Genomic DNA, 27,372 nt, shown 5'->3' on the forward strand with positions numbered 1-27,372 from the left:
AAGCTTCAGCAGACACGTAAAGAATACGTTCAAATTTTCAACGAGTAGAAATTGGTTTTTGTGTCATTTACTCTGATTCACCACTCTCCAGCTTACCAGGACTCCTTTTGACCCTGTTTTCCCAACTGGAGTTTGATCTTCCCTCTCTTTTTATGGCGCTTTAACTCAAGACACAAAGGGATATTTTCCAAGGAAGAAGAAGTCACTAATTCAGGACTAGATAAGATGGGACTTCACAGGTTTTCATGGAATTTTCTATCCTCTCTCATTATAGGGGGAAAGATAAAAAATACAGGCAGTCCCCCTTGAACTTAATAGCACCATCCCCGTTATAGGCCTAACGGGGAAAGGGGACTGAGGGAGTGAGCATTCAGGTCAAGCCTGAGATCCGTGACCGGGAACCCAGCCCGTAGGTCTCAGACCACTGCCTGGCAGAGAGATGTCAATGCCAGTTTTGTGACCTCTCCACACTGCGCAGCTGGCGAGACACTCTTTGGCTCCCCATGTGTACCTCGTCCCTCCTACCTAGCCCTGTCTTTGAGAGCCCTAGACTGAGCCAGCCACCCACCACTCCCTGTTTCTCTTGGATCAGCCACGCCACATGGCCAGGGGTTCAGCACCCCCACAGGCTGCGGTTGTCTGTCTCTCTAACCATCTGCCTGTCTCCTTCCCCACACTACCTTCTTGGCAGAATGCCCTTTAGAAAATTAAACATTGCTTGCAGATGGAAACGACACGGGAGAGGAGTTGTATTTGTTTTTACCATTGGAAATGCTAGGAAAGAGAAGAGTCCAAGGTAACCTTTGTGGACTGGGGAAAAAAAGTCTATCGGATTTTTTTAATTGCTCATTCTCTGTGCTGGTGGGGCCGTGGTGAGAGGGAAGGGGCAGCCCCCATACGCTGTTGGTGGGAATGCGATTCAGTCGAACCTTTCTGCAAGGCCATTTGCTAGGATGTATCAGGACCCTTAAAAAAGGCTCCTAGCCTTTGACTCACTAATTTGACTTCCAGGAATTTATGCTAAGGAAACAATTGGAGACACAGGCAGTGATCCTCTACAAGAATGTGAGTTGCAGTACTATGGCCGAAGAGGGATGATCTGAATGTACACAATAAGAAAAGGGGTACATAAATCAGGGTATACCATACAGTAGACTATCCTGTAGGTCTGAGAATACTATGGGGTTTGTAGAGAGGTCTTCAGGGGGTCATCTGCCAAGATTGTACTTTAAAGATTATTTTCTCTGAACTAATGTCAGTTGTTTGTTATTTTTAGCCTCATTAGTGGGAAAAGAGTTTTATGGTTTTTAAAATATATCAAAGGCTACTTAATGACATCAGAAAATACTTAAGTGAAAAAAATACGCTACTATGTATGTAGTATTATCTGCAACACCACCCCACCCAAGACAAGTGAAGAAATTTGGCAAGCTGTTAACAGTGATTATCAGCAGTATAAATTATGTGTGATTTTACTGCTTTTCTTGTGATATTTCCCAGTTTCCTACACAGCCATCTGTAATTTTGCATATCAGAATTAAAGATTAATGGTCTGCCGACTGCTTATCTTATACCAGCTCAGGTTTTTCACTCCCATGCTCTGGAGCCATGAGCGGGTCTGCCACATCCGTGATCAGATGGGGAGCCTGCTGGGACAGCCCTGTCCACGGCCTGGTAGTCATGCCCTGGCTGGTACTCCAGATGCCCCATCAGTCAAGTGAGTCACCACAGAAGGGTGTCAAGCTGACGATATTGCCACACACTGTACTTGCACACTCAGCCACATCCCAGCATGCTGCCAGGCCTTTGAGCCTTATCTTCCCAAACCCTTATTTCTTCCCTGTCCAGTGAATGTCAAAGGGACTGACTGGGGCTGTGTGACTCCTTTTGAGGACACCGTGGACTAGCAAACTAAAGCCAACGCAAGCCTTCCACTTGAACCCAAACCAGGCCAACAAGTGTTCCTTAAAGTTTAAGCTGCTGTTGCTCTAGTTGGGCCCTGATGTGGGGGGCCTGGCAGGACCCCAGGAATATTTAGGGTGAAAAATGTGCTAGGGCATTCAGCTGGACTCTGAGGTTGTAGAGGAGCCTTCGGGGATCATCTGCTAAGATTGTAGTTATAAAATTATTTTCTCCTATCCTAACACCAGTCATTTGTTATCCTTGTCCTCATTAATGGGAAGAGACTTTGAGAATTCGATATTGGAGGTTTCAGAGTCAATACCAAAGCTGGCCATTTTTAGTTTGTTTTGTCTTGGATTTTTTTTTTTTTTTTTTTTTTTTGCGGTACGTGGGCCTCTCACTGTCGTGGCCTCTCCCGTTGCGGAGCACAGGCTCCGGACGCACAGGCTCAGCGGCCATGGCTCACGGGCCCAGCCGCTCTGCGGCATGTGGGATCCTCCCGGACCGGGGCACGAACCCGTGTCCCCTGCATCGGCAGGCGGACTCTCAACCACTGCGCCACCAGGGAAGCCCATGTCTTGGATTTTTTTAGGAGTGCTGTTGTCACTTTAAGTAACCTATAGCCAGACACTTCTGTGGTCAGAGTATAAGATTATACAAATAGTCTTGGACCATTATCGTCATCCCTGTGCATCTTATTTTCCACCTCTGTGTTCTCTAAGTTGCATCAAAACTGATATATAATGTGCTGTCTGTTTCTTTGAGGAACATTTATATGTTTACAGTCATTCTGTTGCTACAGGCATCAGTCATTGTGGTGTATAACTGTTCAGTAGTATCGTTGACGTTGAGTTTTGTTGACGTGCCTCTGGAGCACAAATTAACAAAGTATAATTCCAATCCGTAGTTTAAAAAATCATTGAAGTACTGTGGAGTATGCATTTTACTGTTACACTGAAGCATAGTGGTAATAAGTTTTAGATTGTGGTTATTTTATGGCAAATAAATGTTATTGCTATGACCAAAACACAAGCAAACAAATGAAATTCTATTAGTTCTTAAAATTCACAGTTAATACTATGGCAATGGACATGGAGATTGAAGAGTATCTTCTTATAATCGTTATGAACGTCCTGCATTCCAGCCGCACCCCCAGATCATTTCAGCCATGTACCAAGTGGCCAAGAACCACTTAGATATCCAGGGATGTGAAAAAACATTCAGAACCCACATTGTGTTCATAGAATATGTTTCCAACTATGCCTTTAGCCAAAGGCATGATTCTTGGTACACTTGAGGTAGGAAGCTGGAGGTGTTTCCTACTTAGAAAAGCCACTAAAAAGAAAACTCAAAAAAAAAAAAAAAAAAAGGTCTTAAGGAGTTTTTAATTGTCCTGTGTTGGCCCCTGACCAAAGGAACAGATTAGTTCAGGCCTCTGGGCCTGGGCTGCTCTTATAAACCTCCAGATTGTCCCTGGTCAGAACTTGGGTTCCCAGGCTGGGCTGCAGTTGGAATAGCCAGGCCTTGCCCACTGGGTCACCATCAAGGGGGGGCAGTTGTAGGGAGGGGACAGAAAGCGAGGCCCTTCTTACCAGCTGCAGTTGTGGATTAACCGAGGACTGACTGCCCAGTAGAAATAAGGCAGCACTTCCTTCCGGGACCCAGGACAGAATCAAGTGTGGGAGCAGGTATTAAACTAATCATAGGGTAACTGATCCCTTAGCTGATGAAGCTGACTTACTGTCTTATATTACAGTTGTGTTTTAATCTGTCCCATCTTGTCAAATACGCTGTAAGCTCATCAAGTCGGGGACCTTGGTAAATGCTGAGCTGTATACCACTTACCGTCTTGATCACACAATGTGTTCAATAAGTAGCTATTGCTGGAATAATTGAGGCGAAGAGAAAAAAGCCATACTCTTTGAATTCTGTCTCTTCTGTTATATGAATTCCATCTGCTATAGGAATCTACCACACACAAGACTGGAGGCAGAATTGGGGATTTTGTTGGAATTTACAATGTGTTGAGTCTTGCTGGGCCTGTCTGTTGCTGCATTCCCGTTTTCCCCTGCAAATGTGGTAGGCATCTAAAGGAAACTCATAAATCAGTGGTTAAGGTTTCTAGTGCTCTGGCGGGGTCTGCAAAGAAGCTTGGTACAGCCTAGAGGATCAGAGCAAGTCCTGCTACCCCAGAGGTGGTACACTGTGGTGGCAACAGCCCTGGGCTTGGAGCCAGGGCACTGGGGTCTGAACCTCGGCCCTGACGCTTACAGCCTGGATATCTTCTAGCAAGCCTCAAATTGGCCCAAGTTCCCACATCTATGAAATGGGAATTATAATAGTGCCTCTTGACTAGATGGCTGGGTTAAATGAGGTTCATTAATTTACTCAATATTCATTGAAATCCTACTGGGCACTGTTTTAGGCATTGGAGATACAGCAGTAAACAAAGTAAACAAAAATCCCTGCTCATGAAATTTGTATTCTAGAAATATAATGCATATAGTGACATTTAATAAATGTTTCTTTCAGTGAGTCCGAGGTTATCCGATGAACTCACACAATGGGTTTTTACTGTATATTTCCATAGGAATTTATGTTATAGCTGTAGATAATTAAGGCCATTATTGAGTCTCTCATCTGAATTGAAGATGTCTCATTCAGCAGGACATTTATGTGTTCTTGCTAAATCCCAGTATGTTTAGAAAGTCTGTTCCCCTGGAATCGGATTGCTGTCATTTTCACCTCTGTACAGTGCTTGGGCCACATAATCCAGCCACCGGCTGGGGCTCAGGGCTGCAGGTGGTGTTGTGGCTGGGTGGTTTCCGGGCTGTTTTCTCAGTCATTGATGTTTGTTTGCACTATCTGTGGCTTAATGCAATTTTACAGAGTTACTAAGATGTTTATTTGTGTAATTTGTGGAAATAAGTCAAAGGGCTAGCGTGACTAGTTAAAATCCACAAACCATATTTTAGTGAGTAATTTCAACCTGTCCTCTCCAAACTTTTGATCAGCCACCCATCAAAAAATAAAACAAAATGACAAATTTAAGCTTTCAGTTCCTCATTTGTTCATTGCCTTCCATCTGAGACTTTTTCTTTGAGCGTCAAAATGCCCAAAATCCATGAAAAAAGAAAGAATAAGCCTGGAGAGCACACCTCAGAGGGACAACTATGCCCTGCCCATAGCTGTATGCCCTCTCCTGAGAGGTGTGTGTCCAGCCCTGTCCTCCATCCGCTATCACTTTTCTAATGCAATCCTTCTCCGGGTCTCCAATGGCACACGGCCCGTTTCGTTAAAAATGTAAACAGGAAATTGTTTTCTGGCGGAATGGCCTGTGTGGCCCAGAAGAATGGTCATTTTCGCTGAGGCACGACTTTAAAAACACTCACACGGTGGAAGCTGAAGGCTGGTTATGAGCTAGCCCTGCCCCAGATGGAGGTCGGTGATAGGATGTGGGTGTGGGAACCCATGGACATGGGTTCAGGGCCTTTTTCACCCATGGCCAAAGGCACAATGCACCCAATTGAGGAAGCTCCTGCCACCTAGGAAGCAGTTGTTCTGCAGGGCGAAGAGACATGTTAACACTCCGAGGAGTTCCAGAGCGGGCATTACTTGGAAGACACGGAGTTTGGTCTGGAGAGATGTGACTTGGCACTGAGGACAGTTTCAGTGCTCCTCCGGTCTCCAGCTCCCTGTCATTTGGCCTCCCCTGAACCTCCTGTGCTCCCGTGTGGTTTCCCTGTGTGCTGACGAGTTTTCTGGTGGTTATGTCTTGCAGCCCCCCGAATCCAAGCCCAACTTCACCCCTCTCGCCATCTTGGCCCATGTTTTCGGCGCCATCCAGCCCTATGCCCACCTCATCCACGTCCAGCGACTCATCCCCCATCAGGTCTGTTGCAGGGTTTGTTTGCTTTTCTGTTGCTGCTGTTGTTCTCTCATTGGCTTGGTCCTCTCTTCATGCAGTGTTCAGCCTCCTCGTCAACTTTGTTCCCTGCCATCCAAACCTGCACTTGCTTTTTGACAGGCCAGAAGAAGCGGTTCGTGAAGACTCCAGGTAAAGTCACGGGTGGTGACCAATCCGTTCCTGCTTATCCAAAGCTGAGCAGGAATTCCAGCCTCAGAGACCAAAGCTGGGAGGGACTATTTGCATGAACCAGCATGGCATTTTCCACACCCTTCTGAGCCCTTCCTCTGGTTACTGAATTTATCCGTGATGCCTAGAGTTTGGGGAGAGAGTGCCTCTTGAATGGGCTCCTGTTTGGATCACTCTCTGAACCATGGGGCTCTCTGTGCTTTAGCATAAGATAATATCAAAGGGAGCAGTGCTGAGACACTTACCGGCCTTTTCTTCCCTCATTTTTATCAGATAGCATCAGGTAACATTTATCTGTGGGGTTGGGCTTTCAGCCTTGTGTACTGACACCTAGTTGATGAGACCCAGACCAGTTGGGAGAGAGATGAATATAACACAGAGTAAAGGCTTGGGATATGAAGCAGTTTCTCTTTAAGCTGTTCGTGGCTGCCTCCTCACCTCCCATGTAGTCCCAGGAATGCTTGGTGCTCGCAGCCTACATCTGTCTCCACGTGTTGTGAACCCTTAGCTCTCACGGGAACAGGCGACACCTCGTTCTGAGGGTTGACCTAGTTCCTCCCCCCAGGGGCCAAGCTATAGTTTTTCCCTGCTTTGATGACACTTAATTCTTTACATTTGAGTTTTTTGGAGAAAAGAAGCTGTTTAAATCCAGGAAAAAGAATCCCTCTGCTATGTAGGTCCTGAGCATGTGTGTCTCTCGAACTTAATCTCTGCTTTCAGACAACCAAAACGCAGAGCCCAGTTGAAGCATCATAAGTATTTTGGGCCTTGGCAGTAATTTTTCATCCATCTTTTCTCATAGCTGTTTTTTTCCTAAGGGGTGGGCCCACCATAGGGTCTTAAATAATTTATAAAGCTGAGTCTCACTTTTAAAAAAAGAAACCCCATGCTATTTATACATACATAAATATATACACACACACACACATATGTAGATATGTGTGTGTATATGTGTGTGTGTGTATATATATATATATATATATATATATATATATATATATATATATATATATATAAACTTAATTCTCCTCCGGGCACTTCCATATCTATCATTTCATTCTATCTTCGCGTGAGAATGAGAAGAAATGACCTGAACCCTATTACAGAGAAACAAAACTAAGGCACAGAGAAGTGACTTGTGCATGGTCACATGACTCATGAGATCCAATCCAGAATTCAGGACTTCTTGCCCTCAACCAGCATTCTTTCCTCCAAACACATGGGTGGCCCCAAATTTAAGTTTCCATGTTTCCCGGCCCCAGAGCCTGACCTGCTCCTCTAGGTTTTCTGTCTAGCTTTTCCCTTGAAGATGGAAAAGATAGCTTTTCACTATATTGTTTTATCCTCACCCTGGGAATAAGGTAAAAATTCAGATTATACTTTTTCTGACACTCAAGTTATTTCCTAAGTATTTCTTAGGTATATTCTAGGCACTTTGGGAGATGTTAACTTTCTAGGACGCCAGATATGGTTCGGGCTGTTCTGGTTAGATCATTGATTGCCCCATGAGACCTGAACCAGAGCCAAAATGTGGCCCCTTCAATTCGTTCAAAAGGAAATAAAATCTTCAGAATATTGGCCCTTGGACAGAATGGGTTGGGGGACTCAGGACAGTAGAATCATTCAGCTAAAAAAACTGAAGTGCACTCTGCTTGGATGGTATTCACTTTTTTTATATCTCTAAGCTTTGGGGCCCTATTGCCTCTCCAGTATCTCCACCTCCCCACTCCCATCTTCCAGGATATTTCCAGGTTTTACTTCTTGAGCTGCACCTTTTCCAGAGTATTGATATTTCCAGATTGGCAGTGGACAGTGGCAATAGAATCTGCTCACCCCGTGTGTTTGGGTTCATGGTTACACAGTACTGTTCACTCTGGCCGTCCTTACAATGGCACCATTTGGTTGATGCTGTTCCACAGCCCTGTAGGAAGCTGCCTTTTTGAAATAGGCAAGGCAGAGTAGGGCTTACAGTTGGCTATCACTGAGCTGACCATGTGTGCCAAGCTGAGCACGGATGGGGACACAGCTGGGGAGCTAGCCCACAGAGAGGGCAAAAATCCCCGATTGCTGTTGCAGTATACAGCCAAGAGGTGGGGGCATACACCCATTATTCAGGTCCAACGAACCGTTCCCCCAAATCCGCTTCCAGATCCTGAAGCTTCAAATTTCCTTCCCTGGGCAGAGCTTTTAAAAATAAAACCTTAGTTAGACCTGATTAATGGGCCCATGAACTTCTGTATAACATCTCCTCTGGAAGTGGCTTGGTCTCCCCTCTCCAAAGCATTGTTAGTTCAAGCTCAGGAATGGAGATGCCTTTCACAGCACAGCAGAGAAAGGGGACTCTGGAGGAGCAGTTCCCTTTCCTTTCACTTGTTCCCCTAGAAAAGCTCCCAGCCCCGAACTCATAACTTGGATTCACACAGGGGCTCCTGGAAATTATGCCTAAATGATCAAGCTGTCGCACGCTGCCAGTCTAGCTGAGCCCAGCTCCCTGTGCAGTGCAGAGTGGGTTGTCATTCTGCAGGCTTTGCAAGGGCAATTGAGGGAAACTCCTCTGAGTGCTTTTTCTGGCCCTGTGCCATGCTCACAGGCGAAAATTAACAATGAACAAGCAGAAGGTTCCAAGCTTGCTCATGCCCTTGAAGGCCCTGCTGAGGTCTGAAGGGCGCTGTCACAGAAGAGTCACGGGCGCCTCAGGCTCTCTGTGTGCAGTGTGGAGATGCTTTGCAGAGAATAGGGAGCTAGGGAGCCCAAGAACCAAAGATGCTTAGGGGGGATTTTTTTTTTTTATTTCTTTAATCAGAGCCAAAGCCTACAAACAAAAGCTCTGTGCCAGCAGGATCTGTTTTGGTAGAAACCCTACCTAACACAAACCGCTCAGGGCTTTTGATAGGGAGAGAGTATGGCATGGGATGGAGGACTCGGGCTGACAAACTTTTACAAAGAGAAGACTTTCCCCTGAGTAGGGCTGCCAGATTTCGCAAATGAAATGAAAATACAGAATACCCAGTTACATTTGAATTGTAAACAGCGAATGATTTTTTTTTAAGTATAAGTATATCCCATGCAATATTTGGGACATACTCATACTAAAATAGTATTCCTCATTGATCTGAAGTTCAAATTTAACTAGATGCCTTGTATCTTATTTGGCAACCCTAGTCCTGGGGAACAGGAATAGCTCCTTTTTAAGCACCCCTCTATCATCCCTCCCATTCCTGTGCACATCCCAAGGGGGCAGGAGGAAGTCTCGGAGGAAAAGACCTTCTTGTAGACTGTCTGTCACCTCTCAATTTGAGAGAAAAGCAAGAAAAAAAAAAAAGCTCTTTCCTGACCTTTGTTTTCATTTTTAATGTACTGTTTTATTGAATGTTATCATTATTAAATTCCTAAAACCGGATATTAGTGGAAAATTACTCCTCCTGAATGATAATCTTGGGCACTTGAGCCATTCCCTCTGCTTACTTCCTGCCAGATACCCCAGTTGGTTTCCCTGGCTTGTCCCTGTTTTGTCCCATTCCCTTTATTTGAGGAGGTTAATAAGTAACCTCTGTGAAAATCCAGCCGGAGGAGGCTTGCCTCAGATGATTTTCACCTCACCTTTTATCTCCCCGTCCCTGGTCCCTGTGCCCTCTCCCCATCCTCAAGGGACAATGACCCTGGCTCATGGCTACTGGATTCTCCTTCCACCTTCCATGTCATCACAGGCTCCACTTGCCTGTCCGTACGGAGTTTTGGCTGTTTTAACGCGTTTCACAGCCAGATGACTCCTCCTCTCTGTTGCCTACTCCCTCTAAAAACAAAAACAAAAACAAAAACAAAATTTTAGCGGCGCATTGGCTGTTTGGCCCTTGCTGGCCAACACACAGACTTGGTTTAGTTAGATCACAGAATGTGCCCCTTGTCCTGAACTTGATTGTGACATTAATGATAAGTACACAGGAGGAGCTGGTTTCTAGTTGGAGCTGTTATGTCCTAAAGGCTCTTTTTCCCTTCACTACCAGCGAACCCACTTCGTGTTCTCCCACTTTCCCAGTTTTCTCCCACCCAGTTATCATTTCCTGGCTACTAGAAGACCAGCGAGAACACCAGTAAACCGTACCCTGGCAACAAATTCTGGATAACCATTTATCTGTACAACAGACCCTTTAAGTCATCTTTCCTTCAATTTTCATGGAACCAAGGCTAAAAGTTTTAGGTTTCTGGCCCTGGTATAGGTTTCCAAACATCCATGGCTTCTCTTTCCCAGAGGGAAGCTGGACTTGGTGACTCCAAGAGCATCAGTTCCATAAGGATCCGAAGTGCCCTGCCTCTTCTGACCCTTTCTGGATTTACCTGAGTCCAACCATGGCTCAGCTAAAACTCATTCAGCCACTAGAAATAAATGCGCCATGAAGGTTTAGCGTCCCTGGGTCGTTGAGGCTCTCCATTAGCCAAATAAAGAGAAAGCAAATAATATATATCCCTTGAATAATTGTCTAACCCAGAGGACCTACTTCCTCTTTTGTTACTCCGCCCTAGAGCCCCTAAATGTGCTGGCTTTGAGGGAGAGAGAGATTGCTTTCAGCAAATAAAGAGCCAACTTTTGACTGCTAAATGTCATTTTTCTTGTGACCCTTGAGAAGTCCATAGCTCATTTGGGACTGGTTGGATATCAAAGCAAAAATTGATTTACCAGTACTTGCGACTTGCACTCTAGAACGTGGGTTAGCAATCTGCAGCCGTTAGGTCAAATCCGGCCTGCCCCCCGTGTTTTGTAAGTAAAGTTTTGGTGGAACGCAGCCACACTCATTCATTTACATGTTGCCTGTGGCTGCTTTCGTGCTACAATGCAGAGTTGAGTAAATGCAACAGAGGCCATAAGGCCCATGAAGCCTAAAATATTTACTGTCTGGCCCTTTACAGAAGGAGTTTGCCAGCCCCTGCTCTGGAAGGATGGTTCTCAGCCCTGGTTGCTCATGAGAGTCACTTGGAGAGCTTTATAAAAATACTGATATCTGCAAGTCAGGGTAGAACCCAGACATCTGCGTTTTTTAAAGTGATTCTGATTCGCAGTGAGTGTGGCTGTCAGCACTCCTGGGATGAGAAAGGCACAAGAAAATTGCATCATGCCCCCTCTCCATTCTTCCTCCCCACACGAGTGCACACGTATGCTCATACGCACACGTGTGTAACCGCTCACACCCACACCTTGTCTGCTCCCTGCCCTACCCTGGGGTTCCGGGAGTTGCAGCTCTAGAAACCTGCTCCACCAGCCCAATGAGAAATAAGTAACATGTGGGAGAGCCAACGTCAGCCCGGGGCCTGGAGCTGAAACCTGGCTTTGCTAGAATTTCTCCTTTTGACTCACTGAGCACTGGCCGCTTTCAGCAGGGTCTGCTGTGAGTGTTCTCCAGAGTTAGGGGTTCTTTCCTGCCTCCACTGCCCCCCCCTAGCTAGTCCTGCTCCAGAAATGGGGTCCAGCCTGCCCTCCCACCGTTCAGCTCTTACAGGTCAGGTTTAAACTTGGCACAAGGAGAGCCCACGAGAAGTGTGGTTTTTCCAGGCTTATGGCTGTCCTCTGCATATTTCTCGTTTCTGCTCTGGTGACCTTTGCAACTTTTCCACCTCGTGTTTTGCCATCTGACTGCCTTGTCAGGCTCTTCCCGTGAGAGAAGGCTCGGTGGCTTGCAGGGAAGGGGGAGGAAGAGAGATTGAATATCTTTCAGAGGGTTTTTAAAAAATGCTAAATAAACTGCTTTCCCCCAGCACACCGTTCCGGAAGGCAAAAGCCTTATATGCCTGCAAAGCGGAACACGACTCAGAGCTCTCATTCACGGCAGGGATGGTCTTCGATAATGGTGAGTTTCTCCAATAAATCACTGGAGTTGTCAAAGTTCCTTTCTACCTAAGGAAAATCTCAACAGAACAGGTAAGACTAAAAAGGAGCATGGGGTGGGGTGGGGTGTCTTTTCCCAAAATAACAGAGCAGCGGCAGAGCTTTAGGGGCCCCTATCAAAAGAGGACGAGTGAAAAAAAAAAAAAAGAGGACGCGTGGAATCACCTCCTCACTGTGACAGAGCCAGTGTCATCGAGGTGTCGTGGGCATGAAATGGGATGGTACCTGCACAGGCTTTGAGCATCTGGGGGCTGGACGGAGGGAGGAGACGAAGGAGTGGAGAACGGGGATCCTGCCAGTGGTCAGAAGCTCAGGGAGGAGGCTAAAGCCGCAGGGTCTATGCCCAGCCTTGGGTTCGGTGGGATTCACTGTCCACGGCAGGAGAGGCCTGTTTCTGAGACGGTGGGGCATTGGGCGAGCTCCGGGCAGATAAGCTGCGCTGCATTCCTGCTCGTCCTCCCCCAGCTGCCGGGAGCGAGTAGATGACCCCACAGTGGAACCAGCCCTGCCAGGCACCAGCTGGTGCACAGGCATCCTGATGGGAAAATGGATTCGGAGCACTTGCCCCGTGAGCCTGGGACTTACTTGATGCACCATTTCCTTGTTTCATTTGTTTGTTTTCCTCCCTAAAAAAAAAAAAAAAACAAGAATATTTTTCAAAACGCAATTTGATGGAATTGTTGTTATAATTTGTCATAACTTATTATCTGCCTACAAGAAATATCAGGATTCTGGGGAAAGGCCCAAGTTTCTGTTACAGTTGAGATTTCCTCCAGATGTAGTTCTCCTTTGGGGTTAATCCTTCTGGATTCCTGGGTGAAAGGGTCTGTTTGTTTTGCTCAAAGGAGGAAGCAAAAACCAGCTGTCTGGTTTCAGGAACTGGACATTTTCTGGGCCCCCCTTCTTGACCTCAGGTGGGGTGGGGCAGGGTTCCCTGGCAGGGGTGAGTGCACACTACCCAGTGTTCCTTTCCCATCACGGCTGCACGGTCCCACCCAGGTCGGGACCGTGCCTCCTACCACCCGCCTGAGACCCAGAAATGCAGGGCAGCCAAGGCTCCCATGTAGCACCGGAGAGCCTGAACTCTAGATTCAGGCCACCGTAGCGCAGGCCCTGGCTTGACCACTTGATTCTGTGTGACCTCAAGCAGTGACTTAACCTCTCTGTGCCTCAGTCCTCTCCTCTGTCATAGAAAGATACCAGACAGTTTCGAGAGAAAATTGAGGTAGTGTGCATCACACGTTTAAAATAGTACTCAACACATATTAAGCTTTCGGTGTGTTGTTATTGTTACGATGATGACCATCATTTCGTTACGTCCATGTCAGAAAAAGACCCTGATGCTCTGATCGTTCACAGTGACAGTTTTTCCTTTTTAGCTGCTACAGCCCAGCTGGGCAGTAGGTACTGCACCTCAACACCCTGGGTCCTGGTTATTTGTAAGGGCCTTGAGGTCCCAGCCAGAGCAGAGATGGGCTCCTGGGGAACAGCCTTGACTGCATCCGTATGCAAAGGAACTGCCCACCTGTGTGGCCAGCCCCTGCATTCAGCATGGCAGAGATAGTAATCAGGCATATGGGTAGACAGAACGGGAAAGAGGTCACAGAGCACCTGGGGGATTCCCAGGTCCCGCTCGGCAGACCTCGACTTTCTGAGCCAGCAGGGCTGGGGATGAGCCTACAACTGCGTGTGGCCTTCTGGGCCTGCATCCTCGCTTAGGGTTCTCAAAGCCTCTAAAGCACTGTCCTTAAACCTTTGTTCCACTGACTTTCATTTGGGTCCTTTAAAAATCAAAGCGTACAAACAGCCAGCCCAACTGCCTCTCCTGTCAGCAGCTAGAGCTTTTAGGTCCTGGCACACCTGTAGGAGTGGGTCCCCTGAAGGCTGTCCAAGACCATGTCCTTGGAGAGTGTCCCCTGAACAGGCCCATGTGGGAGAGTCACTGCCCAGCCATAATATGACACAGTTCGCACGGCAGACGAATCAGAGTGGGTGCATGCACAGGCTCTGTGTCCTATGCTGCCGACAGGGGAGGGTCTTCTGCCTACCAGTGAGCAATATTTGAGAGATGCCTACATCTACAGGCGAGTCCAGAGCTTAAAGGTCTGTCCTCTAAACCGCAGTCCACTACTCCCATGGGCAAGGGACTGCCGTGTTCCTATCAGCTCTTCACTCTGACAACACAAAGGACCCCCGATCCCGGGGGAAGAGTTGGTTTAAGCTCTCAGAAGGTCTGTGTGTGTGTGTGTGTGTGTGTGTGTGTGTGTGTGTGTGTGTGTGTGTGTGTGGCTTGTTTGGGACTCCTCTTCCTGAGCACAGCCTTCTTCCGTTTTTTAAAGAGCTTTATTGAGGTAACCACATACCATACAAGTTACCCACTTAAAATGTACAGTTCAGTGGGTTTTAGTACATTTCAAGTTGTGCAACCGTCATCACTATCTAATTCCACAATATCTTCCTCACCCCCAAAGAAACCCTGTTCCCTTTAGCAGTCATGCCCCATTTACCCCAACCCTACTCCATGCCACCTAGGCAACCACTAGTCTACTTTCTGTCCCTGTAAATTTGCCTGCTCTGGATGTTTCATGTGAGTGGAATTATACAGTACATGGTCTTTGTAACTGACTTATTTTGCTTTGCACTGTATCCAATGTCATCCGTGCTGTAGTAAGCCTCAGAACCTCATTCCTTTTTATTGATGAGTAATATTCCATTGGATGGATATACCACGTTTTGTCTATCCATTCATCGATTGATGGACATATTGATTGTTTCCACTTTTTGGCTGTTGTAAGTAATGCTGCTATAGACACATGCATACAAGTTTTTGTGGGGACGTAGGCTTTCCGTTCTCTTGGTGATACACCAAGGCATGGGCTTGCTGGATCATATGGTAACTCTAGGTTTAACTGTTGGAGGAACCGCCCGACTGATTTCTAGAGGGGTTGCACCATTTGGCATTCCCACCTTCTTCAGTTTTTAAGTCTCCTTTTTGAAGTGGTTTAACTAGCTAACCAAAAAAAGAAATTAAAAGACACTTGATTTTTAACTGCCAAGTCCTTTCCTTCCCAGCAGGTTCTGTTACTACTCCCGCCCCTCCACTCAGTAATTGTCATAAATCCTACAAGGACAGATGAGAGCAGGAGAGCGTCAGAGGCCTTACCCCGCCTTCCCATGGTCTCCAGGGGCAGCGTTCATTGACACTAGTTTCTTTTTAACTAGCAATGCCAGTGACCTTTTCCAATTCCCTGAAGAGCAAAAGGCCAAATTAAGCCCCAAAGACAACACCTCACAGTGTTGACTGAGCTGCAGTCGAAGAAGGATCTGACAAAATGTCCATCCAGATTTTAGACTGGTTGAATGGTAATATTTTATGATGTCCAAGTTTTAGAAAATACTACCTCGACCCTACTTTCCCCATCCCTTCACCTCTTTAGGAGTAATCGGGCATTAAAGGGGGAAAGCACTATTCACGTGTTAGAGAGATCTTTTTCCTTGTTCTCTCTCGGTAATTTGTTGCTGAAGATTCCAGGTAAGGACGATATAAGTTGGATGCTCTGTAGCTGTCAGATTAAATCATCAGACCAATCAGAAGAAAGTTTCCTAATGACAGAGTTAGAGTGAGTGAGTGAGTGAGTGAGTGAGTGAGTGAGTGTGTGTGTGTGTGTGTGTGTGTGTGTGTCTTGTCTTTTTTCAGGATCAAGAAGCAGAAAGGAGGAGGAGGAAGAGGGAGGGGCACCTTGAGGGGAAAGTCTGTTGTTCGTAATGATTAATCTCCAAGCCTCTGGATTCCAGGGGCCCGCTGTGAATCTGGAGAGGCTGCTCCGTCAGCTCTTGGACTTTGTGCAGTGGGCAATGGCTGTGCAATACTCAGAAATAACTCCAGTGTCAGCCCTTGCCAATATACTAGGAAACTGGCCATTTCACCAAGAGCACCTCATACAGTAACTGGAAAGAAAAATAACTCACGTTCTCAGGAACATTAGTCATCTAGAAGCAACATGATTAGTGATACCGGGAATATTCACATGGCGTTCACTAAAATTGGGTTCTTGGGATACTTCTATCAAGAACTGACATGGGCTGGATCCTTCATTGCTGGGGTACCAGGTGCAGTGTGAGTGCACAGCAGGGCTGCCCTGGGTTTCCTTTGCTGATAAAGGATATCTCAGGCAGTGGGGTTCCCAGAGAGTTCCTCGGCGGAGTCTTTCAGCCTCCCCAGCCTCTCCATATCTCCCCCGGGCATTTCCACCAGCTGCTTCACTGGTCTTGCTGCGTCCACTCTTACCCCATAACCCAGGCTCTACACAGCAGCCAGATTGATCTTTGAGAAATGGAAGTCACATCATGTTATCTTGCCTCCTGTTGTTCTTAGAATTATTGACAAGGACCTGCAGGTCCCGCCCCTGCCGTGTGGCCCCCTCTCACCCTCCCTTGATACAGAGCAGCCTCCCAGGCCTTCTTTATGTTCTCGAATAAGGCTGGCAAACTATGACCGGCCAGTGAAATCCAGCCCGCTGCCTGCTTTTGTAAACAGAGCTTCACTGGAACACAGCGACTCACGCCTTTGTGTTTACATATTATCTATAGCAAGACAGTGGCAGAGTTGAGTAGTTACACATTGACGAGCCGGCTTTTTAAGAAAAACTTACACACCACTGTTCTGAAATCACAACAAGCTTCTCCCCATCTTGGGGCCTTTACACTTGCACTACCCACTGCCCGGCTGGCTCCTGGATGATTTGGGTTTTAGCTTTTCGAACTCTTGGCCACCCACCCACTTCCCTATCCCAGTCTCTTTCCTTCCCCTCATCACTACCTACAATTACATGCTTACTTACTGTAGATGGTCCCTCCCCAAGAGCACAATCTCATCTGCTGTTCTATCCTATGTGCAGGGACCTAGCACAGTGTGTGGCTCGTGGTAGGTGCTGAATGAACGTTTGTTAAATGAGCCCATGCGTTCAACTACACGGGGGTCTGCACCTGTTCCAGCCAGTGCTACTTCCCTGTGGGGCAGCCCGCCGTTAGAGATCTTAGTCACACACTTGTTCCTTGTGCACCGTGAGCGAAGGAGCGGGGAGAGCATGAGTTGCCTGTGCAGGAGTGTATGGAGTGTATATGGATTGAGCTGAGAGAGAGTAGTTGGCAGGAAGCACGCCCGTGTCAGCAGCAGCTTATATTTATTATATGCCTGCTGGGCTGGAGAGCTGCCCAGGCAGCTCACTGCAACACCTTGTGTGTTTATATAGCACATGGGACACTGGTGCAATTCAGAAGGTTGGACATTGGTGCGATTCAACCCAACAAGTACGTATGATGAGCATCCTCGATGTCCAGAGCATTAGGCTAGGCCAAAGTGGTAGTGCTTAAGACCACAGACCCTAGGGCCAGATGTCCTGAGCTCAGATCCACCTCCATCGTCTACCAGCTGTGTAATTTGGGGCAAGATGCTTCACTTCTCTGAGCCTCAGTTTCTCATCAGTAAGATGAGAATAATAGAACCAACTCCATAGTCCTTCTGAAGATGGAAAGAGGGGATGCAGAGGAAGCACGTAGCAAAGGGCCCACTGCTTAGTATGTGCTCCCCATGAGCATCATCATTCTTACCCTCAAGGATCCCATTCTCTGGTTGGATAGAGGCATAATGTAGTGGGAAAGGGCTTGGTCTCTGGGATCAAGCAAGCTGGATTCAAAGTCTGGTTCTACCGTTGGGAGCCTGAAGAAATTAATTTACCTCTCTGAGCCTTAATTTTCTCATCTGTAAAATAGGGATAATAATAATACAAGCTAGGATCCTTAGGTCCGAGTGAGTCAATAAATATTTAACTCTCTGAGTCCACGGCTATTTCCCAGTCATCATTTGTAGCGTGTTTGCTTCTATCATTATAATTCACCAGAGGGGAGTCAGTGAAGAATGTTGAGTGATAGAATACGAAATTAAATGCACTAAAAAACTAGTTAGGGGGCTTCCCTGGTGGCACAGCGGTTGAGAGTCTGCCTGCCGATGCAGGGGACACGGGTTCATGCCCCGGTCCGGGAGGATCCCACATGCCGCGGAGCGGCTGGGCCCGTGAGCCATGGCTGCTGAGCCTGCGCGTCCAGAGCCTGTGCTCCACAAGGGAAGAGGCCACAACAGTGAGAGGCCCGCGTACCGCAAAAAAAAAAAAAACTAGTTAGGGAAACAAAGTTTAACACATTTGAACAGCATTAAAAGGACCTATGGGTCTTCCCTGGTGGCGCAGTGGTTGAGAATCTGCCTGCTAGTGCAGGGGACACGGGTTCGAGCCCTGATCTGGGAAGGTCCCACATGCCGTGGAGCAACTAGGCCCGTGAGCCACAACTACTGAGCCTGCGCCTCTGGAGCCTGTGCTCCGCAACAAGAGAGGCCGCAATAGTGAGAGGCCCGCGTACCTCGATGAAGAGTGGCCCCTGCTTGCCGCAACTAGAGAAAGCCCTCGCACAGAAACGAAGACGCAACACAGCAAAAATAAATAAATTAATTAATAAACTCCTACCCCCAACATCTTCTTTAAAAAAAAAAAAAGGACCTATGAATCATATGTGGAATGTACTATGAGCGTTCCAGGAGCCAGGGAAAGGGAGGGAGCAGGTAGATGGGGTTCCATGAGGATATTTGTGGAGGAGGTAGGGCTTCAGCTAAGCCTTCAAGTGTGGGGAAGGGCAACAAAAGACAACAGGAAGCCAGAGGCATCTGGGGCTGCCTCTGTCCTCCATTAGTTAATTCTTATTATCACCCTCATTACAGAGGCATTTTGGCACGGAAGAGTTATAACTTAACTTTATGTGAATGAGTTAAAATGCAGATCCCTGAGCCCCACTCCTAGAGATTCTGCTGTAACTGATGTGTGCTGGGGCCTAGGAATCTGCAGTTTTAATAAGCGTCCAGGTGGTTCTGTTGCACCTGGTCTGGTACCATCCCTTACTAAAGCCTGACTTGCTGACTCCTCCGAGTCAGCAATCTGACCCAAAGGCTGCACTGTCCCTTGTCGTCCCCCATGACATAGCTCTTGTTCTCTAGTTTAGAGGGCCTCCTTTGTCCCCTCTGATTCTCCCCTTATTCTGCAAATTCCATTTCTAATGTTTACAGACATTACCACCTCTGCACCTGAGCTGTGTTTGAACAGCTGGCCAGGAAGGGAGAAAGTCTGAGAGAGATGGACTCGGTGCATCCGGTAGAACAGCAACTCAACTAGGAGCTTTGCTGTCAGATGGGGGCGGAGGGTTTGTCTTTTTTTGTTGTTTTTCGTTTTGTGTGTTTGGTTGGTTTCTTCTTTCTAGGTCTTTTGTTTTGGGGAGTGAGTTTGATTTGTTTGGTTTTGGTTCTGAACATCTGAGATTTCCCCAAGTTTAGGTGGTTGTGGAGACCAGGTCCTTACTTGGTTTTTACCAGGAGGATCCTGCTGACCATTCTGAATGGCTGATCAAATGACACAGGGTCTCCTACTGACTCATCTGTACTGAGGATTTCCTGTGCTTTCTTCATATTGGTTCCTGAACCCTCACAAGAACCCACTGAGGGGGAGAGAGTTCTATTATCACTTGATAGGTTGAAGAAACTGAAGTGATCTTGGCAGTGTGAGCTGGATGGATGGGCAGAAGGCAGGGGTGTTTGGGTGCTAGCATTTTAGCGGTAGGCTGGGAGATCTTGGTCATCGGAGAGACCAGGTTGCTTTTCAGTTGTGTTGTGTTCTTTCTTCCACGGCACTTGTCCCCCAGACTCCTCCTTGTGTGGTCATGAATCCGAAGTACCCTCGCTACTTGGGTTTATTCCTGAGGCCTAGAGATATGAAATCAGGGAAACATGTTGGAGGCCACCTCATAGATGATTGACCTTGTCTTTTCCTAAAGAAGCCTTCAAGATCTAGCCAAGGTTGACCATGATCTTCTATGAGCCTCAGTGTGTGTCCTTCTGTTGCTTCTCCATTTACTTCCTTTGGTCTCTGTTCTTTCTTATTTCCCTACAAACTGAAACTAGAGTTTTATAGTAGTGTTGTGGGCGGAAATGCTTTTCTAAAACAAGCTCAGGAAGTCACTTAATTGGCCTAGGAAGGGAATAGAGGAAAATTCGTTCTCTCCAAACAATCTCAGAGGATTGGAGTTTTCCTAAAACAGTAAGAACAAATGTCCTGCCTCGCCCAAGAGTGATTTGTATATTCCCAGTTCAAAAAACATGAACAGCCCTCCTCTCCAAGTCCAGGATTCCTTCTCTCTTCCTTCCTGCTGTTGGCTGCTTTGCAGACTCAGCTGGATTGTATATAATTTTTACAGTATCACAGTAGTTTCCATGGAGATGGCTTGTGACATCACAGAACATTGGGTATATATTCTTTGGATGTGGAAAAATCAAAAGGGTAGAAGTTTTTTAAATTGCAATAGAGAGAGGGAGAAGACAGCTTTCAGACTTGTGTATAGGAAGGAGGAAAACTCCAGAGAACAGGAAAGAAAACTAAAGAAGGGTATGGTTGGAACCACCAGAGGGCTATTTGAAGACTATAAAGTACAAAAAAAAAAAAAATTGCAGAGGGAATTTGCAAGGAAATTAGAAGCAGAGGGTATGGATTCGGAGGGAAGTACAATCCATGATTAGGAGCTACATATCTTTAGGGACTAGTTCTTAGCAGTCCTCCATAGGTACTTTATCTGGTACATAGTCAACACTGGGTAAGTAAATGAGTACAGGGATGGATGGATGGATACTTAGGTAAATATATAGGTAGAATATCATAACTGTGACCTCTAACCTAAAATGCAGAAGTCTGTTACTTCTTTATAGTTTAAACCAGGAACTTCAGAAAGTCCATGAAACGCCTAAAAATAATATGCAGAATTTTGAATGCCTGTGTCTCTTCCCCTTTTAATTATGGAGAAAGTTCAGAATGACCTTCACCAGGTCCCCCAGTGGGTTGAGAAACTCTGGTTTAAACAAATCTGAGAATTATGTAACTTAACGAGTGACTGCACCAATCTCTAAACTTCCTTCACACATACACAGTATGCATCCACCTCCTACCCTATCTGTAACGTCATTTCTTGTCACTCTCTCCCCGCTTCCTGTACAGTGCATCCATCTCAGGAGCCTGGCTGGTTGGAGGGGACTCTGAATGGAAAGACGGGCCTCATCCCCGAGAACTACGTGGAGTTCCTCTAACCATGGGCCCTGGCAGAACTGCTGAGCTTTTCATGGTGTCCATGACAACGGCTGATTCCATTGTTGTGGGCCATTGCTCTTCGCCGCTGAGAAGTGCAGGGTGACTGACTCTGCTGCTACCTGTCAACACGAATGTTTCTGTGAACTCTGGTGTCACCCATCCCCATGATAATCTCAGCTGACGTGCGGTGATACTGCAAGAAACAGAAGTAAATCAGCGGAGGAGGCCGTTTGATTTTGATGACAAGAAAGGCTTACAAAGCCATTTCTCTCATTTAGCACCCTACGTGGGGTGCTCATTTTGTTTCAGTAGTCACCCAAACCCCAACCTTCTGATAAAGGAAGGAAGTGAGATGTAAGCAGTCCCCAGGAGGTTGCAGTATAGCTGGCTCTGACAGGGCTGGGCAGTGGCCTGAGATCCAGTCTGGATCCACAGCTATTGTTTACAGTAGACACTCTCTCTACCCCACCTCTAAATACTTGAGACCTGCCGTGATATAGGCGGCTGGGTCTGTTTGTTTGCATGCAGGATGGAGAAGGGTTATGGCGCTGTTTACATAAGATCCAGTCTCTCACCATCTCTCAAGCAGCCACTGTCCCAGCACCGGCAGAATTCTGTCCAGTCCTCTCATGCAGGGGAGCACACACCACCCCCATGGCCCCCTTCCCAAGCTAGGAACATAATATCCCAAGCTAGGAACTTCTCTGCCACCGAAGGCTGCCATTGCCTCGTAACCACGGCAACCCAACCTACTCTAAAACCAAACCAAAAAATAACACACTCTTTGCATGACGTATTTTTTTCTCCCTGCTTTTTGGCCGTTTATTGAATGGTTTTCCAACAACCTGAAGCCGAAGATCAAGGTCTACTTGGGGGCAGATAGAATAGCAGCTGGGAACTGCTCCCTTTCTGATGAATTTCAGCAGCACCAGGATATATTTGGAACAAACTCTAGTAACCTCTTGAGATTAAATTACATACAGGCTTAATATTTCTGTTCTTCCATGCAACTAGTGTCTGCTTTCTAGAGGGCAACATGCTGCCTCCCGAAGGGGAATACCCTCCCTCTGACTCATTCCCTCCCGTTCACCTGTCCCTTCCCCTGTCCTTGCCTGCCTGTAGCCCTTCACTGACGAGCCCCCTGGCAGTGCCCTGGGCTGCTCAGCACTGGTGCCCTGGCAGTTTTCAGGCATGATTCCTGGACTAACCCCATGGCCTCTAGTTTAAAAGGACATACATGTTCACTGCCACTCAGAAAAAGGGAATTGTTTCTCAGGCTTTTGAGGCATGAGACTAATAGCATAAGCCATTGTGATTCAGGAGGACGCCAGAAGGTTGGGGCATGGAAGGTGGGATGGGTACCTTCTGAGAAAGAGAATTTCCTGGTCCAGAAGGGGCTGGGTCATGTGGAAGACTGCCTTGGGTGGGGAAGTTTGGCCTGGACATTTCAAATTCACTTGGCTTTCCAAAGAAGAGAGTCCCAGTATTTCCACACTTGAATGTCCTTGCAAGAGTGGTTCTGGGCAGACAAACTCCGAAGTGAGGGACTGTCAAGCTCTCCAGGACAGGAGCCCCTCGGGATGGTGGCGTTGTTCCAGAGTGTGTCCTGCTTCTGGAATTCCTCTTGAGGGAACTTTAAAGAGGAAAAGAAAAACTTGAATTGTGTTGAATTACTGTATCTTTTACTTTTTTTTTGAAAAGATAAACGTGTAAATAGAGTGATTTGAAATACTATATGGCAAAGTTTTATATTTGATATTCTATAAGCTAGTTGCTTCACACATTTAAGCTTTGATTGCTGAACAGGTGTGTATACGAGGGAGAGAGGGGACACAAGGTCGAAGAGAGTCAAGATCATCCCTTCTCTGGCCTTGAGGAAGGAGAAGATATTTCCACACACTCTGCTGGCTCTTGTTGGTGGGCGTGACACGTTAATGGTGTTCAGTCTTCTTTATCCAGATGTGGTTTTTTGAGCATTTCTTGGGCTTTGGATTTGGAGATGGAAGGAGCATCTTCAGGCAATGAACTTTTCTGAGAACTCCTACCCAGTAGTAAGATGAAGCTCAGGATTTAAACAGGTGAGGCCAGGGGTTAGATTTTTTTTTTTTTTTTCATTTTTCTTCTCAGGTGTATTTCTTGATACCCCAGGGTACCAGGACAGAAGACGGGATAATTGCATGCTCCTTGTATCTCACTCTTCCGCACATCTTCTAAGGCTTTATAAAGGAGTCCAAGCTAGTTTGCAAATGTGTGTGTCTAAGTTCCAAGAAAACCTGGCTTCTTAGGATCTTTCGTTCTTGACATGCTGCTTCTTCCCCTTTCCCTAAACATGTTTATTCATCTCAGATTCCCGATAGCTCCAAAATAAGACAAAGAAAAACCTCCAAAGAGGGGTGGAGATTGTGCTGTTATAGCTTTCTAGATGACTTTAAAGTTAATAGGAGTTTGTCATTGTGATTCATTCCATCAGCTCAAGGATGACACAGCTATTACCCAGGAGCTCACCCAGCAGTGAGCGAGGCACCACCACCGAATCAGGGAACAAGAATTAAGACTGGAGAAGACCGAGATGGGACTCAGGAAAGCTATCATTGAAAACCCAAGAAGAAAGGGCACATATGAGCAGGCTATATGAGCAGGCTATACCTCCTCCCTGCGGACTTTGAACAGCTTGGGGACCTGTTCAAAGGGGCTAGAGGGACAAGCACACTCTATACCACTGTGCTTTCCAAATAGAAAGAGTGCAACATATTGCTTTTAACACATTGGACATTTGAAATCACCACCTGCCCCATTGGAACCTTGACTAGAGCTAACGTGGGGACGGCCGCAAGTCCCAGGCCCTGGATTTGGAAGTTCCTCTGAAGCTTACCTGCCGACACTTGGCCCCAGCTTGACCACTTGGAAGCATGTGCCTCCCTCCTCATTCGCCTCTGATCCAAAGCCGGGGGAAATGGAGCTACTGCCAATGGGAATTTTAGGTAGACCCCTTCCCAGCTTCTCTGGGCCGTGCTGGGCCCTGACAGATGGCCACTCTGCTTCCTTGCCCTGGCCAGGCTCCCCTCCTTCCCATCATCTACAGAACTGGAGACACTGTTCAGGATATGAGCCGACAAATAAGAAGGAACTTGAAGGCTGAAAATAGGTTTTACCCTCCACTGTCTTTGCTCCCCACCTCTAACTCTGTCTTCTGGAATAGGGAATCTTAGGGCACATTAGGGTATCAGAGTGGAATACTATTGAGCAAAATCCCTGAGCTTTCCCAGGAGCCTCGTGTTGCTTTTGGAAGGCCCTGGGATCAGGTAGGCAGACATAGCCTGAGTCTTTTGGGGGCATCAAGATCAGTCTCTCCCACCTCCTCCAGGTACTCAGCAGAGTTCTGTAGTTACAGAACGCCATGCCTTGAGAAGACAACTAGTTTCACGTTCTTCCCCCACCGCCCAGGCAAGTAAAGTCCTGACTTGCTCAAGACTGATGATATTCTCTTCTGTTTTCAAATCTGGACATAGAGGGATGGACCCTGTATAGCACTGCTGGCCTTTGTATCCTAGGACTGGAGCCAGTTTTTAGCTTAGTGTTTTAGTATTTCTACAGCCAATGTGTGTTTTCTTCTGTCACACCAAACTGGGGTTTGTTTGTTTGTTTCTTCAGCATAATTCTAGTTCATGTCCTCTTGCTGAGTGCTTTTTGGATAGAAAGGCAAAGAGAAGGAGAATAAATGAACAATCAGGTATTGGCCAACCGGCATTAGCAACACAGAGTCATGCTAGTGACAAGGTGATTTCACTGTTTGCCAGGACTCTGCAGTTATGTGTGTCATACCTGTAGCTCACAGGGAAGTCCTTCTACCATCAGAGTTTGTGTCTCTTGAAAACAGCAACCCCTGTCACACCAAAAGCTCTGTCTTGACTGTATAGACTCTAAAAACATCCGTGATTGTGGAGTGGGGAGACAGAAATAATCGACTGAACATAACATGATCAACTACTCATGACTGTCTACTGGCACCTTTCATCCTCTGGCTTCTGTTTCCAGAAGAAGCAAGTCTGGACCATCCATTTTTATAGACCCAGGACTCCCAGGTACAGCAGTGGCCATCATGGCACTCACAGTTCGCCCTAGCATCGAATGTTTTATGAGCAACCATGTTACCCAAGTAGGTAGCCAGCCCTGAAGAAACTAAACAGCCACTTAGCTACCTGACTTTAAAAGGAATGTCCTGGCTATACTGTCTAGGGAGTTAATCTGTCATGACTGGCAAACTTGACAGTAATCATTTACCTAGACAGCCCTGCCCCACATCTCTTTCAAGTCAACTGGGTGTCCTCTCACACACCCTGTGTCGGCGTTTAAAAAATGTATCTTATCATGCTCAGATGTGTTTGGCAGCCAGGCTGGTGTGCTGGGTGCTGAACCACTTTTCTTTAAATGTAACCTCCAGATGACAACAGCCATAGAATAATGGACCTTGCACAAACCTACAGCATGCCTGAGACCAGACTCCACCAAGTCATAATTAGCTTGTTTCCTTCCACCACCTACAGTACTTGTCTAACTAAAGAGCTTCCCAAAGCACAGGGAGAGGCCATATAGAGAATTCAGACGTCATTCAGAGCCAGCCCTGGCTAAAATGTGATCTCCTAATGGAAGCACTTGTATTCTTAGGAGAAAAAGGATTGGGTATAAAGTAATGCTAAGAGCAGAAAGAGAAAGGCAAACCATCCAGAAGAACTTTGGATTTTTTAAAAGAGGGATAAATATAGTTCTTAATAGGGGGGGAAATCTATCACATAAAAAGTTCACAGCTAATTTTTTTACAGAAGTTTTACAGGACACTACAAGATGAAAACATTTTTCAAGGCAGAATGCCTTAGAGAGCAAAGGCTTAGCACAGTCCTGGACACGTGTAAGTATAGGAATTACTATTACATCAAATTTCCATTTAGTGTAGTCAGCGAGAACCAAGAGTAGTGATAAAGTGTCAGAATTACCTGGAGAGGCCAAGACATTTGACATCAATCATTTCTACATCTACCATTTCTACCAAATTGTCCAAACAGACCCTACACGCAGCTTCCTTGGGTATCCAGATGCCAGGGTCAACCTTGAACCTGTGAAAAGAGGTTCATCTGATGATTCTTAAGTGTATATGTATTAGTGTGTGTTTGTGTATGTATGTGTACAGCTCACATTTACATGTGTAAAGATACAGACTGTCTTCTAGAAAAACCCGCCTAAGCTGGCGGTTGCTGAGCCTTGACAGCCTTTAAGATTTGGAGTTGGAGAATCAGAGAACCAAGAGAGGCTATTGATTATCAGAATGAGCAAAGATGTAACTTAAGTGCCATTTGAAAACTCTGTTCGTATTTATCAGATGATTACTATCTATAGCTCTATTCCTTATTAACTTATTAAGAGTCATGTTGAAAAAAGATCAAACTCATAAACAATTAGGGGTTCATAGTAGGCTAGTGTTCACAAGCACTCTAAAAGACATTTTGTCCATATTTTGGAGAAGAAAATATTTGCATGTTTAATTCACAACTTAGGCTGCCTTTGAGTGTATTATAAAGTGCTGTGTGATGTAATATCAATAAACTACTTAAAAATGGCACTTTAAGGTTTTTTTTTGAAAAACATAAATGCACTGTTTTAAACTTCGATTCAGTATTGAATATCGACTGGTGTGTGTAGAATCCTATTTCGTAATTAAAAAGTAACTTGTGACTAGAATAGAACTTTTTCCCTGTTATTCATAAAACAGTGTTGCCATGTTCAGGCTTGAAAAGAAAAGAAAATGTGCTTTTGTGTCACTAAGCATATCTGTAAAGAAAATACAGTTTCTGTTGGGTGGCCTCTGAAACTTGGCTTTCTTACTTTCGGTTGGTTTATGTGACAATCCCTGTGAAACTAGTGGAAGTATGATTTTTGAATTAAATGACTTTTCCATTTGGTGGTATGTTTGTTTCTTGAGTTTCTGATAAAGTTTTGACAGGATGCATATTTTAATATTTTTTTCAAATAAGCAAAGACCATGATCAAAGATCACAAGTCTGGGCTCCTGAGGTCACTGGTGACAACCACAGTGCTGATTTCTGATGTGCTCTGGGGAGCTCTGATTTCCTTTAGGGAGAGGTCAACTGCTCGTGAACTTGAGGGGAAGCTGTCATGCATGTTAAACAGTTAAGCCCCAAAGAGTCACATTCCAATGAATGTTTCTGACTTTATCTCCTACAATACATATTTTATTCTCCCTCAATTTGATCGTCAAATCAACCATTTTCTGGAACTTCATTAACACAGGATGGGATAAAGAGCCAAAA

The 27,372-nt window shown here is 46.1% G+C and overlaps 1 protein-coding gene across 2 annotated transcripts in view; it reads left to right on the forward strand.

Moving 5' to 3' along the window:
* The window catches only part of ARHGAP26 (Rho GTPase activating protein 26), a gene marked incomplete at its 5' end in the record, with an annotated part of 471,037 nt that extends 444,079 nt beyond the window's left edge, over nucleotides 1-26,958 (forward strand). The window contains 3 exons of one of the 2 annotated variants that reach the window (XM_082652237.1): nucleotides 5,684-5,794; nucleotides 11,747-11,838; nucleotides 20,960-26,958. In XM_082652237.1, the coding sequence (XP_082508363.1) occupies nucleotides 5,684-5,794; nucleotides 11,747-11,838; nucleotides 20,960-21,048 (292 nt within the window). In that variant the 3' untranslated portion in view covers nucleotides 21,049-26,958. The remainder of the gene's footprint in view (nucleotides 1-5,683; nucleotides 5,795-11,746; nucleotides 11,839-20,959) is intronic. The other variant, XM_082652238.1, reaches the window with a different exon arrangement.
* Between the last annotated feature and the right edge of the window lie 414 nt (nucleotides 26,959-27,372).

The sequence above is a fragment of the Grampus griseus genome (genome assembly GCF_964374135.1).
Source record: "Grampus griseus genome assembly, chromosome: 3".
Lineage (NCBI taxonomy): Eukaryota > Metazoa > Chordata > Mammalia > Artiodactyla > Delphinidae > Grampus > Grampus griseus.